General features: G+C 46.1%; 1 protein-coding gene across 1 annotated transcript; it reads right to left on the reverse strand.

Annotated features, from left to right (window-relative positions):
- Positions 1-9,848: 9,848 nt before the first annotated feature.
- Ucp1 (uncoupling protein 1) lies at positions 9,849-17,802 on the reverse strand. The gene is made up of 6 exons (XM_057754155.1): positions 17,677-17,802; positions 16,475-16,673; positions 13,033-13,233; positions 12,848-12,949; positions 11,826-12,006; positions 9,849-9,963 (listed from the first exon to the last, which is right to left on the reverse strand). The coding sequence occupies exons 1-6, from the start codon at positions 17,800-17,802 to the stop codon at positions 9,849-9,851; spliced, it is 924 nt and encodes a 307-aa protein (XP_057610138.1).
- Between the last annotated feature and the right edge of the window lie 3,043 nt (positions 17,803-20,845).

Genomic DNA, 20,845 nt, shown 5'->3' on the forward strand with positions numbered 1-20,845 from the left:
AGATTTGTGATTGTAACTCACTTCGTGATTGTGTAAGGCGGTGCTGGATGACAGGAAGTGGCTGTGAACGGAAGCAATGCTCTTTTACAGGAAGCCCCCATTTCACCCGGACTCACCCCATCCGACCCATTTCACCCAGAAGTGAATCACATTGCACGCTTTTTTTCACAGTGTTTTTTTGGTTCTGTTTGTATATTAAGACTCAATCTTTATAACTGCGTGGCATTCCAGTATGTAGTTCTGTAGGTGTATTTATTTTGAAATAGCGAGCTCTCTAGAAGAGTCTGGATAATAGTCTGCAGCGGCCCCCACTGGCTTGCTCTGCCTGCAAATGCTCCCAGCAAGAGAGAAAGGGTGAGAAGTGAAGATAGTGGTTTCCACAGAGAGGAGCAAAGTAAGTGAAAAATGGAGAGAAAGCCTGTTAAAAATAAGAATGTGAACAGCCAATCGAGTATGGGAATAGTATAGAATCGATGTCAGTAGCTGGGTCTGCTTCAGCTGTTTCCAGGTTCTTGGCATCTTACTCAAGAATAGATAAAGGTGCACACAGGTATAAAAATTGAAAGGTACTTTCTTCAGAACAGTACTGGAGGGCTTTGGGTTATTGCCTAAGGCTCCTTTTTTACAGATTCTTAGAAAGAAAAGCCAGCTGGCTAAGGGGTGGAGTTTGTGTGCTTTTCTCTTGACTGACAGACTTAGATTCCAGAAGCCTTTGCTCACTGTGTGTACTGTTCCCTTAAAGCACCAATGTTAAGCATACTGTCCTAGTCACTGTTCTGTTGCTGTGAAGAGACACCGTGACCAAGGCAACTTATAAAGGAAGGCATTTTGTTGAGGGCTCGCTTACAGTTTCAGAGTGAGTCCGTGATCCGCATGGCAGAGAGCATGGCAGTAGGCGGCAGGCAGGCATGGCACTGGAGCAGTAGCCACCGAGAGGGTATGTCTTATCCACGAGCACAAGGGAAAGAGAGCTGATTGGGGGTGGTGAGGGCTTTTGAAACCTCACAGCCTGCCCCCAGTGACACGCCCCCTCCAACAAGGACACACCTCCTAGTCCTTCCCAAAACACTTCCACGAACATTCATGGAACCATATATGAACGTTGTTTAGAGGACACAGCCCTATTATACATGCACGCAAAACAAGTCTAGGCCAGATCACCGCTTTCCCCTTCCCTGGAGGTGACTGTGGGTACATGGACTAGACTCTGAGTGGTAACTAAGGGAAGGAGGAATTTACTGCATTGTTTGGTGGGGCGTGCATGCAGCTGGATGCAGGTGAGGATCCTGGGTTGCTAGGATTGCCAGGTGCATTTGTGTGTGTGTGTGTGTGTGTGTGTGTGTGTGTGTGTGTGTTGCCCAAACCAAATGCAGTCTTAGGTTGCTATTGGCTGGGCTTGTGCTTCAGGACCAACAGTTGTTAAAATGTTTCTGCTTTTTAAGCACAAATGCTGATAAACTGTTGAGACTAAGAATAACAGGAAAGAAAATAATGCCAAGAATGAAATATGAAGCATACTACAGATTCTACAAATAGTCAAATGAAAATATATGAAGAATAATTTTGTCAAATTTAAAACTTAGGTGAAATACAAAAATTTCTTTAAAACTGTAACTTACCAAAAATACAAAATGGAAATGATAGTCCTAGAACCTTTAAGCTTAACTATCAACAAAGTAATTAAACTTTCTATTAAAAATTTGCTTGATTGGTGAATTTAATACTTTCAAAATAATATTAATTAAAAACTGCTGCAAATAGTGCAGAGTCTGCAAATCATGAGGCTGCGCTAATCTTGATGCCCCAAAGAACAGTGTGAAAAAGATAAATTATATGAAATATGTTAGATGCAATAATCCTAAACTAAATGCTAGCAAACAACTTTAAAATATACTAAATATTTTTAAAAAAAATGACATACAGACTTACATGTAGATGATGTTTAATATGTTAATGGATAAGTTCAGTTTATACTCAGGATTAAACCAGTGTAATTTGTCATGTTAGTATTTGAGAGAGAGCTGTGTGATGGTCTTAGAGGCGGTAAAGCACCTGACAGGAGTTCAGTACCCCTTTGTGTTCAAACAAACAACAAACAAAAATCAGGGAGGCTGGGGAGATGGCTCAGTGTTAAGGGCACTACTTTCTTTCAGAGGATACTGGTTTGACTCCCATTACCTACACCATGGCTCACAACCATCCCAGTTCCAAGGAACTCAGCACCTCTTGTGTCACTGTATGCACACAATGCACAGTCATATATGCAGAAAATACCCATACACATAAAATAAGTATATTCAAAAACGTAAGGGCGGTGAACTGGATTAGATGGTAAAGGCTCCTCCCTCTAAGACTGGTGAGGTGGGTCAGAGGGTAAAGGCTCCTCCCACTAAGCTTGCCGATAGGGTTGATTCCCAGATGCACAGGGTGGGAGAGACCTTCTGACAAGTTGTCCCTGACCTCCACAAGCTGCCGTGGGGCTAGTGTACCCATGTGCATACACACCGACCTCCACGTGCTGCCGTGAGGTTAGTGTACCCATGTGCATACACACCGACCTCCACGTGCTGCCGTGGGGTTAGTGTATCCATAGTGCACACACAACACAACACAAAACGTAATGAAGTTATAAAATTATTAATCCCAAATGTTAATAGTGATTATCTCCATTTTGTAAAACACACAAGTATGATAAATTGTAAAATGGATCAAATTAAAAGAACTGCCTCTATCACAATTTGTGTAGGTCATCTGGTGTCACAAGTGTTGTCTAGCAGTCAGCTACGAAACGAAACTACCTGGCGGTACACCTAAAGCCTTTACTCATGCCAGTCTGTCACGGCCCCCTCGTCCAGCAAGGAAGACGCGACCACCGGAGCTCTTCTCACTGCAGTTTTATTCAGGACCTTTTGACAATTGTAAAATTTCTCTCTCTCTTTTCCTCTTTTCCTCTCTCCCTGGGCAAACCTCTCCCAGCCCTTAAGTAGGCCTGGGCTTCCAATCCTGGATTGCCAGGTGGGCACTGCCCATAGGTCCAAGCATATGCAAGCAGCTGACAATCATTGCATGATAATAGCATAAGTCAGGCCTAGTTGATATTAGGAGTTGATTATCACAGAGAGCACTCGCTTTCGGGATTGCGGAGGGCGGGAGCCAGCACCATCAGGTGTGACTCCACGCAGCTCTCTACACATAGCCATCAGGTGTGACTCCATGCGGCTCTCTACACCAGTCGACTAGCTAGTCAGCTCTGATGGTTCCAGGATCCTCTTGCTTTAAGTCAGTACCACCATTTTTGGAACAGTTTTGGTTTCGATTCTTCTGGAACTAATCTGAGGCATATCCTTAACAATGATTTCAGGAACACAGTAACAAGTCCAATTGTTCAAACATATTCCTGCTGCTCACAGTGTGTGCCCCTGGGCACAGCATATCACACGGTCAAGCCTAGTGTGGATGCAGCAGGGAAATGCTCTCTGTAATCAATGGGAGCCCCGTGGAGATTTGCTGTGTGCCTCTAAAGACGGTGCCCGAGGACAAATGATAGAAAGTCACAAGCCACTGTTCAAAAGTCATGCAAATGTGCAAAGAAAAATTCTTTAAAGTTTATTTATTCGTTTTATATATGAGAGCTCTATCTGCATGCACACCTTTATAACAAAAGAGGGCATCAGATTTCATTATAGATGGTTGTGAGCTACTATGTGGTAGCTGGGAATTGAACTCAGGACCTCTGGAAGAGCAGCCAGTGCTCTTAACCCCTGAGCCAGCTCTTTAACCCCAAAGGTAAATTTTTTTTTAAATTGCTATATAAACTATAAAGAGTTGGCAAAGTTGCTAATAAAATCAATATGAAAAGCAGGCCTGGTGGCTCACCAGTGTACTCCAGAGTACTTAGAAAGCTAAGGCAGTAGGGCCTCTAGAGTCTGAGGACTCCTGGGACTACAGAATATGATTCTGCCTCAAAAAGCAAGTGAAATGTGTATCAAAAGAAGTACATGGTGCCCATGTGTCTAACAGTTAAATCTGTCAGAATATCAAGCATACAAACAGAAAAGAGCAAAAAAAAAATGCAGAAATGACTCAAGTAAATGAAGTCAAGATTTCAAAAATTACATTTTACTATGCCACCCAAAAGCAGCTGAAAAATATGCATAAATGTCTCTAGTATCTAAAAATACCCAATGCTATGCAGGCCAGCTTCAGATCAGCTGGACAAGGGAGGGGCATCTAGGAAGAAAACAATCTTAATCGAGAAAATGCTGCCATAGGATTGGCCTATAGATGAGCCGGTAGGTCCTTTTCTTGATGATTGATGTGGGAGGGCCCAAGCTCGTTGTGATGTCACCCCTGGGCAGGTGGGTATAAGAAAACGAGAAACCAGGATGGTCACGCCAGTAAACAGTGTTCCTCAGTGCCCTCTTCCACTTCCAGCCTCCAGGTTTCTGCCTTGACTTTCCTCAGTGCGGTACTGTTCCCAGTAAGTGTAAGATGAAATAAACCCTTCCCCCTAAGTTTCTTTTGTTCAGTGCTTTATTACAGCAATGGAAATCCTAAGAGAAGCACCTAAGAATAAACAGACCAAATGCTGTGTGCCATGCTACGTTAAAAACAGAACTGGGGATATAGACTGTATTCATGGATTGGAAAATATTTTCTCTTCATATTAATTTTATAGATAGAATGCAATCTGTAAAGCATTTTTCCTTTCATGGTCTGTGTAGGGGAATGTGGTCCAGTAGTGGTATTGGGATAGCCTGAGTTATCGGGAAGCCAGGATATGCTTAGAGCCGCAACAGGACAGCTCTGGAGGGGTGGAGCCGCAATAGGACAGCTCTGGAGGGGTGGAGCCGCAATAGGACAGCTCTGGAGGGGTGGAGCCGCAACAGGACAGCTCTGGAGGGGTGGAGCCGCAATAGGACAGCTCTGGAGGGGTGGAGCCGCAACAGGACAGCTCTGGAGGCTGGAGCTGCAATGGACAGCTCAGCACTGGAGGAAAGGTGTCCTGACTATCGGGAAGCCAGGCTACCTAAGCTGGGGTGCGGTGGGGGATGGTCTCCCTGCAGGATATAGGGATCCTGCTCCTCTCCTGGAGAGCTGCTACAGCTGAGTTCTGCTCTGCTCCCTTACTGAGCGTCTTAGCAGAGCGGTCTGCTTCTTCTCCAGCCCAAGATGTTTCTTCTGCAAACTCTCTGCTAGGGGAAGTCCCTGCAGAAATGTAGCAATCTCCTCTGGCTCTGGTGCTGGCCTTGCTCAGCCCCTTTAAGAAGCATCCTAGCAAGGTTCTTCCATTCTGCTCTGGGAGCGTCTCAACAAGGTTTTTCAGCTCAGTCCCTTAAGGGATATCCCAGCCAGGTTCTTCAGCTCTGCACTGGCGAATGAAGGTCGTCACCCAAGACTCTACTGAGAAAGAGATTCATTTGGGATGGAGGAGCCCAGGAGAGTTGATGCCTCTGCCAGGGAGGGATTAACTGCAGCTCTCAACTGAAGGGGTGGAGAGGCTTATATAGGATTTCTTAGGGGTGGAGTTTTCCCAGGGAGAAAGGGGATTGGTTAGTTTTTTCCTGCTCAGGGACTGGTCAGTTTAGCTGGTCAGGGGCAGAGATGGCTCTGACTTCATGGTCAAACTGTGTTTCTTTTTAGCTTTTTGACTCTAATCTTAGGACCGGGGCATATTTCTTTCACTGGCTCTGATTCTAGGGACAAAGTGTGTTTCTTTGACACTAGTTTCAGAGCCAGGGTACATGTCTTTAGTCCTGGGCTCAGGGATAAAGATTTCTCTTCCTGGCCCAGGTCTCAAATCCAGGGTGTGTTTCTTTCTCTGACTCTGGGTTTAGAGTCAGGGTACTCAATGATTGGTTGGTTTCCTGCTCCAGTTGTCCCTGTTACCCTGCAGTTTGTATTCAGAGGAACATCTTTGCCTCAAACTGCTGAAGCCTTTTTATAAGTCGGACGCGCTACCTATTGCGCTAGCGAGGCACCTGCTGCAGTCTGTGTATGTCATCCGCTCTTCAGGGCACTTCACAGTCCTGGTAGACTGTTGGGGCGCTCGCGGGTGAGCCAGCTCTGCAGACAAGTTTCCAGTTTTGCTCTTGTTACTTCTGTATAACCATTGACAGAGAACAGTGTAGAGTCAAACCGAAGACAAGTAGCAAGAAAATACCACCTACACCGAGGTGCAGTCAAACGCTGCTTTCTGAGCAACAGGCTCGACTCTCAGGTAGCTGTCCTGTACAAATGAGTGCACACGGACACCAGGGCACGTGTGTCAGACGGAAATAGCCTTCCGAGGGTGAGCGAAGGAATGTGTTACGTTAAATGATAGAAGAGAATTGAAAGAGGTAGAGAAGCCAAGGATTTGAGGATGAGAATTCTCCTCTGGGGCCTGAAGAAGGGCAGATCTCAATGAATGCATCGGGGATTTCTCATCTTCAGAACCGCCGGATAAATTTGTATTGTTTGAAGCCACTTAATTTGTGATAATCTGTCATAGCAGAAGTAGGAAATGAGTCCCTAAATCATAAGAACTCATATAGCCTGAAAGGAAGGCTCAGATGCCATCAGATGGAGGGGATCAGGTCTCATCATTTCTACAACACGATGCTGGGTACTGCTGACGGCCTTTGAACTGCAGCTACAAGAGACTGCATGAGTAGCTCTAAACCTACAGTAGTATCTAAACCTACAGCCAGAAGATGGCACACACCCCAGCAAATGGGTCAGTTTACATAAATCCTCCCAGACTAGACAACTGAAAGGGTGAATGCCTTCATCGTGAGTCTACTCTTAAAGAAGACAACGTTAAACACAAAGGTAAAGTCACGTGACGGAGGTGGGCCTGTCCCTTGAGCGTCACTGCTGGCTTACTTTGTGATAATTTATTAAGTAATTCATTTGTGTGCTTTTGTGTGTACATGTCATCTTCCCCAGTAAAAATATCCATCCCTGCTAAAACTTGAAGAGAACAGCAAGCTAATGAGATTTCTCAGCCACAGAGTGCAGACCTTACCTTGTCACATAAGGAAGGGTCAGATGGCAACTCTTATAATTTGTGTGAAAAAGAAGAATCATTGGTTGGGACCTTCCACCCTCCTGAAGGGGCTCTTCCCAGATGAAATACTAACCAGGACACCCGGTGAGCTGGCAGGTGCCACCACCACCAATTTGCTTCTATCTTTGGATATGAATGCAGGACCTAAGCCTGCTTTACCACTCTGTATACAATGTCAGACACATTTTCTGATTGACTTTCTGTGTCCCAGGGCTTAGTATCTCAGTTCTCTTCTTTGCTTACTGCCATTGGGGGAAACACGATGCATACAAAGAAATGAAACTTTATGCTTTCTTCTTTATTCTTAAAAGATGGTATTAGAATGTGTTGGATTCCTTCAGAAGCCAACCTAAGCAAAGGCTCTGCATCCCGTGGAAGGTGATGCCAGGCAACACTGGCCAGGCCCTGGAGACCGAGAGGGAACATATTGGTGCAGAAAGGGTCTTCGTTCCAAGCAGGACACCACTGTATGCAACTTGAGTTTGATCTCTCAGTGGTGTTTTCCACGAGGCTTTACAGAAATAAGGAACTGATATGCCATCTCAGTTCCTCACTTCTCAAAGTTCTGAGCCAGCTCTCAGATGCTATGCACAGGTAGGCAAGGGTGACTCCAGGTGAGGAGACCCTAAGAAGGGAGGTGCTCCCGGGAACACAGGAGTCAGGTGAGAAGATCCTAGAAAGGGAGGTGCTCCTGGGAACACAGGAGTCAGGTGAGAAGATCCTAAGAAGGGAGGTGCTCCCAAGAACATAGGAGTCAGGTGAGAAGTTCTTAAGAGGGGAGGTGCTCCCAGGAACATAGGAGTAAGGTGAGAAGATCCTAAGAAGGGAGGTGCTCCTGGGAACACAGGAGTCATGTGAGAAGATCCTAGGAAGGGAGGTGCTCCCGGGATCACAGGAGTCAGGTGAGAAGTTCTTAAGAGGGGAGGTGCTCCCTGGACCACAGAAGTCAGGTGAGAAGATCCTAAGAAAGGAGGTGCTCCCAAGAACACAGGAGTCACGCCAGAGCACACCAAAATAGTGAAAGCTGAGCAGTCTGGAAAAGACACTGAGAAAGCCATCACAGAATTCTCCTGCAGCTAACAAGTGAGGAATGCCAGTGATGGACTAGTGAGGTCATCCATGGCCTGCGCTGCTGAGGTGCTGGGACAGGAAAAGTGTGGGGCCTGGAGAGGCAATTTGGCCTTCAGGGTACTCCTTACTTATGGGCAGATCAATGCTGGTCTGGAAGAACAAACAGGTTGCACCTCTCTGGAGTGACTTCCCTGAAAGTGGTTACTATAAATAGATCAAACATGTCCTTTTCCCTGAGATGTATATAGAAGGAGCTCAGCTCTCCCTGGGATGGCGAGCCAATGTTAAATGTTAAAACCACATTATGTTAGCATTAAGGTCCTTACATATTTGCTGTGAGTATGCCATCTGGTGTTCATTTTCCTGTAAGTAAGCAAGGCTGTTGACTCTGGTCAGTAAGCACCCTTGCTTTTCTAGCTGTTTTGAATGAGGGGACAGTCAGTCAAACATAGCGGGATTACCCTTCTGTCGATACTAGCTGCTTTGGAAATTCCATGAACGCCTTGTCAAAGCTACACAAAGGAAGGCCCTGATCGCCGCAGCTCCTGAAGGCACAGCCTGCGTCAGGACTGTTCCGAGCACTCTGTATCAGACTTTTTGCTATCACAAGTCCTGGTGAACTCAATGACTCTCTGGCCATTATCACACAGGCCAGAGGAGGAGCACGACCCTTGGTGGTCTAGCAAAGGAGCTGCAATGATGTTACTTCAGACATGCTCCTTCATTTGCATATGTGTGTTGCGATTGGTGCAAACATCCCTTCTCTAGCTTCTGGATCAGACTGCTGGAGGGAGTCGGCTGGGAAATGACATCTGACCTGCTGTCTCCACCCCACAACTCCCACCCCCTTGGGCATCGCAACATTAAGTTCAGTCAAAGTGGTCTTCCTCCGACCCAGCAACTGGAAGACCAAGTTAACAGCCAGGAGTCTCAAACAGCCTGACTGTAATATAGTGTCCTCGTTCTGTTCTTCTCAGTTTGTAGGAGTGAAAAAATAAATAAAAAGCTCACTCCACTGCTGCTAATCATCTTGGCATTGCGGGGAAGACACAGTCACAGTTCACCAACAGTGACACTAGTTACCAAATGAATATCATATCTGCACTTAGAAGGTCCCATAAAATACGGTCTTCAGATATCCGTATGAACCAAGTTAGTCTGTGCTTTTGATGCCAAAGAACTTCTCTTGCTATGGGGACACTTCCGTATTCTAACTGACCCCAAACACTTAATTCCAGTTACAGACTCTAAAAGACAAATTTTGGATGGAATTAGCAATACTTTATTGATTGTATTCGCTATGAACTATGGTTAATAAATAAAATGAAACATCAATATTTTCTTTCATAACTTCATTTTTAAGTGTTTATGGATGTAAAGTTTTCATTTACACCAGTCTGAGCTGTAATTAAAATTATTTATACCCAGTCATACAATCCCACCCCCAAAAGACCTGTTAAACATAGTACTCAATGTGGGCATTATTTTGCCAGCACGTGTACTGGGTGCTATACTTTTCCTCCTTAAGACAGTGAGAATAAAAATGATATGTATGTGTTAGTTTTCCCTTTAGAAAAATTAGAAGGAGTTTCAAAGCTCTGTACAAGAAATGATTTTTTAAAGTAGCCAAGTGACTAAAGCTGTTTGTTTGTTTGGTTTGGTTGGTTTTACTCATGGTCTCCAGCACAGGAACCACGGCTGCACCCCACCGCTTTCGCCAAGCTCGTTATGTGGTGCAGTCCACCGTCTGCCTTGACTTCATCAATTCCTTCTTCAGCTGTTCGAAGCACACAAACATGATGACATTCCAGGACGCCAGTCGCAGGAAAGAAGGCACAAACCTGGGGGAGCACAGGGCACAGTCCGTGAGCCGCTCGAAAGCCACAAGCCCTGGTGCCATGAGCAGCTTACGTGACTCACAAAACTCAAGGAATGATTAAAAAAAAAAAAAAAACCAAGGTGAAGTACTTGATGTTTGTCTTTCCTCTACCAACGACTAGGTTGTTATGTCACTGTATGGCTGTGGGAATTGGATCCAGGTCTCCTGGAAGTCTTCATCACTGAGCTGTCTCTTCTGCCCCTGAATAGACTTTTTTTAAAATTATTTTTTTTAAAAGAAGGCTTTTCTGCAAAAGTACCTTCCAATGAGCTTTGTTTTTACAATTTGTTTTGTTTTAGTTTTGAGAGTGGTCTTGCTATATAACCCCGGGTGGCCTGTGCATCAGGCTAGCTTCAGACGTCTAGTGATCAACACTGGCGCTCCTGCTGTCTCCCCAGTGCTGGGACTACACGCATACGCCAACACACTCAGCTTCCCCAGTGAATTTTCACTCTTCCGGGGTCTCGTCACTCCCAGATGCATGGCTTTTTTTTTCGTGTGAAAAGATATAAGTAACATAAAAAATGACATTTCAACTATTTTTCAATGTATTTTTCTGTAGCATTAAGTGCATGTATAATGTGTAGTAAACACCAGAGTCAGAGCCACGGTATTTTGTTTCCTCAGACTCTTCATCCATTAAACATTAGCTTCCCACCTCCTCGGTCAAAGGTTAACCTTGGCTGTTCCTCGGCGTGGCCTTCTAGCCTCACCCTTTTTTGAGACAAGGTCTCTTCCTGAGACATGGGGCTCAATTGTTAGGCCAGCCTGGGTGCCAGCAAGCACGAGGGAACCTCTTGCTTCTGCCGCCTAGCCCTGGGATTACAAGCATGTGCCCCTACGCTTGGCTTTTTACATGGGTTCTGGAACTGAATTCCAGTCTCCATGTGCATGTGGCCAGAGCGTCACAGACTGACCGATCTCCTCAGTCTTAGAGACAGGGTCTTGCTACGTGGCCCTGGCTGGCCTGAAACTCACTCTGTATTTCAGGCTGGTATTGAACTCACAGCAGTCTCCATTGTCTTAACCTCCCATGTTCTAGGATGACAAGTGTTTGCCTCCGCGCTCAGCTCAACTCGCTTAATTTAGCACCATTTGTCGAGACTATCCATATTAAAAACGATTTAAAATTTTGTAAAACAATATTAAAAAATTGCAAAACATTCAATTATTAAGTGGTCAGCAGTTTATAGGTGGTATATCCATTTTATGTTAATTTTATAATGTATATTATTTGTATTAATATATCATAAGAACAGATAGACTTAGGATTTTATATAATATGCATGATACATTCATATTTTATTTTAGAAATCTTGGGGTATGGCTTTGCAATTCAAAAGGTTATATCTTTGTAATAGTTGTCAAATATATATATAAAAGCTATGTCATACTGTATTTTATTAGAAAAGTGCTTTTCAATATAATATAATATCACTTTGTGAGGAATATGATCTATGTCTTCATCGTACTTTTGACACGAGTGTAATCATTATCCAAGCAACATTTTCTGTGGTTTTGCTTTAATAGAAAAATTTTAAAATTAGCTGAAGGCATAGCTCCGCGATAGACTGCTTGCCTGGCACGTGCAAGGGCCTGGGGTTGCTTCCCTTCAAGTACCGCTAAAAATAATGAATTGGCTTTAATTTTCCGGCATGATGGGATTGGCGGATTGAAGACATTCATGACGGCAAAGACAGAGTTTGAGGCCATTGCATGGACCAGGCCCGGTAGACTAAATGCCAGTTGTTTTGCCGAGACAGTGTCCCCATGTCCACAGACACCTTAAACACAACCTTATAGACGCAGAAGGTCATATCCTACCCTTTGAAGAAAGCCGTTGGTCCTTCCTTGGTGAGCATGGTCATTGCACAGCTGGGTACACTCGGGTACTGTCCTGGTAGAGAGTTGATGAATCTTGTTTTTACCACATCTGCCGGAGAGGCCAGGAAGGTGGTGCAAAACCCGGCCACAAGAGCTGACAGTAAATGGCAGGGCACGTCGTCTGAAAGGGACCAGCAAAATGCGTCAACACCAGACTGTGAGCTGCCTGTGAGACCCTTGTCAACCTATTAGTAACAGGAGGTTAACGTGATGTCTTATAAACAGATGAGCATATAAAAGCAAGCACAGACTTTTTATAAAAAACCATGGCTGACGGGCAATGGCATAATGACTGCAGGTATATTTGCATGGGTGTTATTTTAGGATAACCCTGGGTTTTTTTGTGCCTTGGACCTGGCGTCACACCTGATACATGAGCATCTAATACTGCTCAATTGAATTAAAATCATCAAAGGAGAATATCTGTGTCTATAGAAACAGGAAATGATTGAGATGAAATCAGTGATGAACTCTGGAGGTAAGCCGAGCTTGACTGCCTGCTGAGAGAGGAATCCCAAGGGACGAGTGCTTCTTCGTATTAACAGAGAACATCGCCATGACATCCCTTTCACTTTTACTTTTCCCAACACAACTTTTAAGTTTTAGGTCTTTTTTGCCAGGTGTGATGGGACACATTTTAACCCAGCATTTGAGAGACAGAGGCAGGAGGATTTCAGGTTGGTGACCAGCCTGGTTTGAATATGGTGTTCCAGATCAGCTAGGGGCTGCTACATTGTGACTCTCTCTCTCTCTCTCTCTCTCTCTCTCTCTCTCTCTCTCTTTCACACACACACACACACACACACACACACACACACACACACACACACACACACACACACTTAACTCTCCAAAGAGGAAAACAGAAGCCTACTAGAATTAAGGAATTCAACCCCCCATAGCTTTAGAACCTCCAACTGAGATTGGAAGGTGCAGGCATGTTTGTTGTATACGGAAAGTACCTGCCAGTATTTGGTTGTTCACAAGGGCCCCCTTCATGAGATCATATGTTACCAGCTCTGTACAATTGATAATGACATTTCTCATCAGATTAGGGGTTGTCCCTGGAGAAAAACAAGACAACATTTAATAAATGAAGTTTGTGATAAGGTGCCTAATTACGAAAATCCATCTGGTCGACAGTTACCTTTCCAGAGGGTTGACAAGCTTTCTGTTGTGGCTATAATTCTGTAAGCATTGTAGGTCCCTGTGTAGCGAGGTTTGATCCCGTGTAAGTGACTCTGTGCTTGGAGTCTGACTTTTACGACCTCGGTAGGTTGTCCGATGAATACTGCCACACCTCCAGTCAATAAGCCAGCTGAGATCCTGTTTCCCAAAGTGGGAGGTGCTACCCAGGAAGAGCAAAAGATTGATCAAGAAAAGAAAATCCAGAACCCCTCCTCACACACCCACATATCTTTAAATTTTGTGATCAGTCTGTGTGTATGTGTGAGCGCGCGTGTGCGCGCGTGTGCGTGCGTGTGCGTGCGTGTGCATGCGGGCTTGCGTGTGTGTGCCAGAGGACAACCTCTGCCCACATTCTTCAGGAAGCCATTTGTAACATGAATGGGGGCCTGCTTGTTATTGGGGTTTTTGTCCCGCCCGGTACCCCACAACTGTTTAGCCCCAAAGAAAATCACACATAGCTCTCTATAAATTATAAGCTGATTGGCCATTAGCTCTAGCTTCTCACTGGCTAACTCTCACATCTTGATTAACCCATTTTTCTGATCTATGTTAGCCATGTGGCTCAGTACCTTTTTTCAGAGGGGCAGATCACATCCTGCTGCTTCGATGATCTGGGCAGGATTGGGAGGAATCAACTTCCTCCTTCCCAGAATTCTCCTGTTCTCATTACATCATTTCTATTTCCTGTCTGGTTTTTCTGCCTATATTTCCTGCCTGGCCAATCAGCGTTTATTTATAACATGATTGACAGAATACAGACAATTCTCCCACACCAGCTGTTGTTTAGTTTTTTTGAGATGGGAACTCTAATGGGCAACTTGCTTAGCAGACTAGCCTAGCCGGTCACCATGCCCCATTCTCTGTCTTCACCCCCGAGTGCTGGGGTCACAGGTGTTTGCCATTGCACCTGGATTTGGGGCAATGAAGAGAGTTCCAGGGACTGAACTCTGGGCCTTGTGCTTGCCAGGTGAACACATGGCTGCCTGAGCTTCTTGAAGATCTAGTATGTTTACCTTGTGTCTTTCCTTCTTCCCTAGTACTCTGTCAGGACTGAGCGTGTCTGGAAGCTGCACTGGCTCAATGCAGACAATAATGCTAGAAAACTTAAGCAGCCAGGGCCCCCCACCAAAATGAAGACTGTCTAAACCGTGACTGGATCCTTTCTGGAAATGAGCTTTGCCCTTTCCTGTGTTAGGTTGTCATTCAACATCTCCCAAGTGGGAGGAGACACCTGGATGAAGATGCTGCGGTTCCCTCATCCATGACAACGCTGATTCTTAAAGTGCCTGGTCCTAGGGGAAATGCAGGGGCAGCTGCCTTAATATAAGACATCAAGTGATGTTCAAGAGGACTTAAAAAATAGGATAAAGAAGATTTTGTCCTAAATGCTTAAAAAAAAAAAGAAAAGTCTGTTGCTGAAGACAGATATCATTTAAGAAGACTTAAATGAATCCTGAAACCCAACATTCAGTCCTATAGTAAAATATACAGCCAGAGTTCAAGAACACTCACTTATTAAGGCCTCCCGTAGTCTTTCTGCTTCTACCTCCAGTGCATAAAACAGGGACAATAATAACACCAAGCTCACGGGGTGGGTGAGTTCAGCTTGCTAAGGCTCTCGGCACACAGAACACACATGGAGCTGGTGGCGGCTGCCTTCTCTGGTTGGGATGGGACTGTGCTTTTTCTCCTTGTTCTCTGTCAGGAGCTGAGTATGTAACAGTTAGCTTTTTAATAGGTGTTATTATCTGATTGCAGCTGCCTTTGCTGGGGCTGGATTTCTCCAGGCCATGCTCCCTACACTGACTTCCCCTCCTCCCGAAGACAGATACCCTAGGATCTCCCACAAGGAATGGCGTCTTTAGCCAGAAACTTGGAAGCCATGCTGCATTCTCACTTTTCTTTTGAGTCGAACTTCTAGTTTGTCACCAAATTTAATCAACTATATCTTTAAAGCACTCTGATTGGTGCCCTGATGCTTCCCTGCATGCCATAGGGCATACCACAGTCATTTCTGACTTTCTGACTTACAATTTTTATAGGCATATTCTCTACTGTTGCCTAAGTAATCTTCTGAAGTGTAAGTGTGCTAATGACATTTGCTTAACTTGCATTTTGTAGCGCTGGAGACTGAGCCAAAGGCCAAGTATTCTACTACTGAACTCCATCCCCAGCTCTGTTCCTTAGTTTTCAAGACAAAATCTTTCTAGGTAGCTTAGGCTGGCCTTGAACTCTTGATGGTCGTGTCTCTGCCTCCCAAGTTCTGCGGTTCCAGGTATGTGCCCCCGCACCTGGGGAGCTGCTTAGCATTTTCCCTACGACTTCCCATCACTGTGTGGGTAGAATACAAACTCCTTAGAGTGAATGGTGGCAAGGCCCTCTGTGACCAGCTCCTGATTTTCTGGACTCTCCTGTTCCTTCTCACCCCCCCGCCCCCGGCCCTGCGTATCTGCTCAATTCCTCACTGAGATTTTGGGCACGGCCTTCACTTGTCTGGAAAGGACTTTTCTCGTCACATTGCTCCTGGCCCTTGAAGTCTCCCACTGCCCTCTCAGGACTCAATCCAGATAACGACTCCTCACGAATCTGCACGGTCACACCTCTCCACTCACACCTCTCAACACAGCACACGCCACTGTTGTGCAGTCAGCTGAACTGGGGTTCCCATCCACAGTGGCAACTGTCAGTCAACCTAGCCCAGTTTCCCGCCCAGGACAGCTCAACAAAGCTTACTAGATCAACTGGTGAAGCGTAATGCGGACACTCCCAAAATATATCTGGTTAGTTTAGAGTCTGACATACCCAGAGGTTGATTAAAACATCTGGAGAAAGTTACAGGAATGGGCTTTCTACTCTAGGTAGATCTGTTTTTTTTTTTCTATCTCTGGCAAAATGACAGTGCAACGTTGATCTAGAAGCATCCAGACCTGAACATTGGGAGTTCTTTCTGTGGGGATGAGTTTTACTTGGACACTAACGCAGACTCGGGGAGCCTGGTGGTCTCTCTTAGACGTCACATGAGCTCTCTAGGCTTCCATGGGACTCTGCTGTTTTGGGAAGTCTGCACTGAGCATCGTTTTATAGCCTACCTACATTTTCTAGATGAAGAGACACAAAGCTCCCCTCCCTGGCCGGTGGAATTTTACCAGTGTAAACCTGCACGTGAAGGGCTGGCTTGCACATCTCCTTTTTTTCCTAGGAAAAAAGAAACAGTGCAAATACCGATTTTCTTTTTTGCCAATTTGTTACAAATGTCACCACACTTTGTGTTACTTTGGGTGCGTTGAGGCTGCTGGGATGGAACTCAGAGCTTAGCCTATGCTAGGTAAATACCCTATCACTCATTTTTCAATGTTTGAATAGAGCGTGGTCTGGGGCATAACTCCCCCAGCACTTCTTACTTTCTTTCCCTGAAGAGAAGTACTCTTGGACAGTATCATAGAGACCGATCCTGAGTGAGGCGAAGCTGATTTGCCTCTGAATGCCAGCAGGCAGACCGCTGTACAGTTTCGGCAACCCTTCTGTTTTTGCCAGGGTGGTGATGGTTCCCAGGACACCTTTATACCTAATGGTACTGGAGGTCTGGCCTTCACCTTGGATCTGGAAATCAGAAAGGTACAGGTCAGAGGAAGTGACTGTCCATTAAGGAAGGTGGTCGTACCTGGTGAGCACTAAAGACTGGCACATGAGGACCATGGGGATGCCCTAGGCAAGGCTTGCCAGTTAGGCTCTTTATAAATTGCTTTTCTCAGCAACTTCTCCTGCATACAACTCTACAATTGTATCTCTCTCCCTCCTTCCTTCCCTCCCTTTCTCATCTATCTATCATCTATCTATCTATCTATCTATCTATCTATCATCTATCTATCATCTATCTATCTTCTATCTATAATCTATCTACTGTCATCTATCTGTCTATCTGTCTGTCTATCTATCATCTGTCTATCTATCTATCTATCTATCTATCTATCTATCTATCTATCTATCTTCTATCTATAATCTATCTACTGTCATCTATCTGTCTGTCTGTCTATCTGTCTGCCTATCTATCATCTGTCTATCATCTATCTATCTATCTATCTATCTATCTATCTATCTATCTATCAGTCTATTTATCTATCATCTGTCTATCTATCTATCTACCTATCTATCTATCATCTATCTATCTATCCATCCATCTATCTATCATCTCTTTATCAGTCTATCATCTATCCATCTCAGAGTTGGGGCTGGCTGCAGTGCAGGCTCTAAACATCTGGACAAGGTACCCAGGAACTCTCCACAGCCCCTAAGCACAGGATGGACAGTATCCCCAAAGAATCAAGGAAAGGTAAAAGTGCCAAGCTTATAAACTCCGAGGGGTGTACTCTAAGGACCGTACCTACTCAGGACACCATAGCCGCATGAAGGGCTTCGTAGAGGTCACTGTCAACCCCCAACTCTTCAGTAATTGGGCAAAGGGGTCCCATTTCCTTTCCTACAGTCCCCAGTCCTAAGACAGAGCTGCCCTGAGAAAGAGTAGTTACATCACAGCAGACACGACAGGGCTGCCCCCAGCAGTTCCTCTGCCCCTAAAACCCTCGCCAACTTCATGGGACTCTACCTGAAGCCGGACTTTGGCTGTGTCCAGTGGGAAGGTGATGATATCTGCCAGGCAGGCGGATATGCCAGCTGAGAAGATCTTGACCCCCATGGTGGGGTGCACTTCGGAAGTTGTCGGGCTCACCATCTTGGCTAGAAGGGCAGAGAGGTGCGAGTGGAAGACCAAAAGGACTCAGTCCTGAAGGTTGCAGAGGCACTGCTACCTGGTGCGGGCGCCGAACCCGCGACTTCTGACTTCTGGGACAGCCACCCGAGGGTGGTGCCGCTGCAGAGGCGGCGCTGCTGCGGGGCTCAAAAGTGAGCGGCGTCCCTTCACCTCGCTTGGACCAGGAGGACCCACTAAGCCCAGGTTGCTTGGTACCTCTGCGCCCCGGCCTGGGGGCGGTGATCTATATAGCCCGATCATTGGAGGAGGGGCTAGGGGCAAGTAGTTGGGCCTAGCCAGGTCTCCCAAGATCTAAGCCGCAAAGATGTGCCCTGGGGTGCGGAAGCCTCCAAGTCGTGCGCGTCACTCCTGAAGTCCTGGCCCGTACTGCTGGTTTGGCACCGATTCCTGGTAATACCCGGAGGACACACGGAGGAACCTCATCTCGCGTCTCTGCACGCGTTGTGCCTCTTTCTTCAGCGGAGGAGCCTCAACCCGGGCTGACTCCCTTGAACAAGCGCTTCCTGTGGCGAAGTCCCGCAGCGAACTTTCCCACAAGAGGCTAGAGTGTAGGACGCACATCCCAGTCCTGGGCCTTTCTAGGTGCCCGGCTTCCCTTTCTTCTCCTTCAGTTACAAATGATCCTCTCTCCACATTGTTTTCCAAATGCCAACTTCAGACGTGGTGTGTGTTTGTGTGTGTGTGTGTGCAAAACTTAAAAACACTCTAGACTTTTACCAGAAAATGTTTTATGTGATCCCTTTTAGCAGGCAGATGTCGAATGAGCTAATGGCCATGCTAGCAAGCCTACGGTGGATCTCTCTCTGCAGTCTGGGACGTGGCAGTCCTTGCTCCTTTGATTAGTTCTTATTGGAAGTACTGGAAGGAACAGAGGTAGCTCGCCTGGCTGTAGACGCAACTCTGCCATCTGACCAGCTTCGTGTTCTTCTTAGACCTGAAAAAATCCTCCAATTTTGGTTTGTGTTTGGGTCAAATCTAGTCCCAGATTTGAGGTCCTGCTACCTCTACTTCAGACATTGGGGTGTGGGCTTGTGGTGGGCAAAGAGTTTTTCTTACTTCTGCCTTTGAGTCAAGATTTATTTTGAGCGTTTACTTATTTGTACAGCTTTTCAAAATACTGTTTAAGAAAATGTGAGGAGAGCAGACTGATGCTCCCAGAACCACACAGAGACACCAAAGAGCCTCTGGCTCTTGTCAGCATTCTCCCTCAGCATTCAGGTTCTGCTACTCACCACGGTACCCAGGAGAGTGTACACACTCAGACTCATCTCCAGGAGTGGGGCATGTGAGACAGAATGCCCCTGGATGCCACTCTTAATGGAAAAGTGTGCGTGAACTAAGGACCTTCCACGATAATGCAGACTTTCTGGGGCTTGAGCCAGAAAAGCAGTGATGAGCAGCAGAGGCAGGCCAGCGGCATGTGTGAAGAGAAGACTACTGGGGAAACAGAGTGGCCTGTTGGAAATTGAGTGATGGGGAGAAAGGAGAGACTGGGCAAGAAGTTGAAATACATGTGGATAAAAAGTATAATAAACAGAAGACTCTGAGATTCTGTGTGTCTGTGTTGGGCAGAGCAGCAGACTCTGAGATTTTGTGTCCGCGTTGGGCAGGGCAGCAGACTCTGAGATTCTGTGTCCGTGTTGGGCAGGGCAGCAGACTCTGAGATTCTGTGTCCGCGTTGGGCAGGGCAGCAGACTCTGAGATTCTGTGTGTCTGTGTTGGGCAGAGCAGCAGACTCTGAGATTCTGTGTGTCCGCGTTGGGCAGGGCAGCAGACTCTGAGATTCTGTGTGTCTGTGTTGGGCAGAGCAGCAGACTCTGAGATTCTGTGTGTCCGCGTTGGGCAGGGCAGCAGACTCTGAGATTCTGTGTGTCTGTGTTGGGCAGAGCAGCAGACTCTGAGATTTTGTGTCCGCGTTGGGCAGGGCAGCAGACTCTGAGATTCTGTGTGTCTGTGTTGGGCAGAGCAGCAGACTCTGAGATTCTGTGTGTCCGCGTTGGGCAGGGCAGCAGACTCTGAGATTCTGTGTGTCTGTGTTGGGCAGAGCAGCAGACTCTGAGATTTTGTGTCCGCGTTGGGCAGGGCAGCAGACTCTGAGATTCTGTGTCCGTGTTGGGCAGGGCAGCAGACTCTGAGATTCTGTGTGTCCGCGTTGGGCAGGGCAGCAGACTCTGAGATTCTGTGTCCGTGTTGAGCAGGGCTCAGCAGATGGTAAAGGGCTCAGATGAGTGGCATGTCTAATCAGATAACCCAGCTAAGGAAGGTCACTGTGGAGTCAAATGACATCCACAGATGACTCTACATTAAAGAAGATGGCAGCAAGCAGCCTTGGTGATGTTGTCACCTGAGGTGACTTTATAACCTTCATCAGATGACAACTTTCCATCTTAAAATGATTCAGAGAAAACGATGTCATTATTTTCATAAAAAGCTCCCATAGGAAACTTCATGCTTGAAGAGAATCAAAGCTGAGAGGTACTTGGACGTCATCAGCGCAGAGGTGAAGGAATGGAAGCTCTTCTTGTGGGAATGGGTACCGTGGGATTGAGAAGGCTGACAGGAGCAAACCATAAGGGAACCCTGAGTTACAGTCTAAGCAGAAATCTTAGAGCCCTGGGTATCCATAAAAAACCCAAATGTCCCTGTGGACGCCATGCTTAAGAGGCCTCACCTAGTTACTTCTGTTATCCCGCACCAAGGCCCCAACCGCTCAAGTGCAGCCACCCCGGACCTTCAGGTATTCAGTTCAATGCCAAGTCACCTCTGCTGATGTGAGCAGGAAGAATAAGCCCGCAACTTGTCCCGAATTGCTGACCCAACGTGTGTGATGTGGCTGGGCACAGCGCCACACACCTGCAATCCTAGTCCTTTGGAAGTGGAGGCAAGAGGATCTTGAATTTAAACACAGCTTGGGCTACACGGGGAAACTGTCTCAGACAAAGCAAAACAACACAAACGTGAGATTCTACAGAGTGATTGTCAAGGTAGCACTGGATAGCTGGAG

This window comes from Chionomys nivalis, chromosome 21, assembly GCF_950005125.1.
Source record: "Chionomys nivalis chromosome 21, mChiNiv1.1, whole genome shotgun sequence".
Taxonomy (NCBI): domain Eukaryota; kingdom Metazoa; phylum Chordata; class Mammalia; order Rodentia; family Cricetidae; genus Chionomys; species Chionomys nivalis.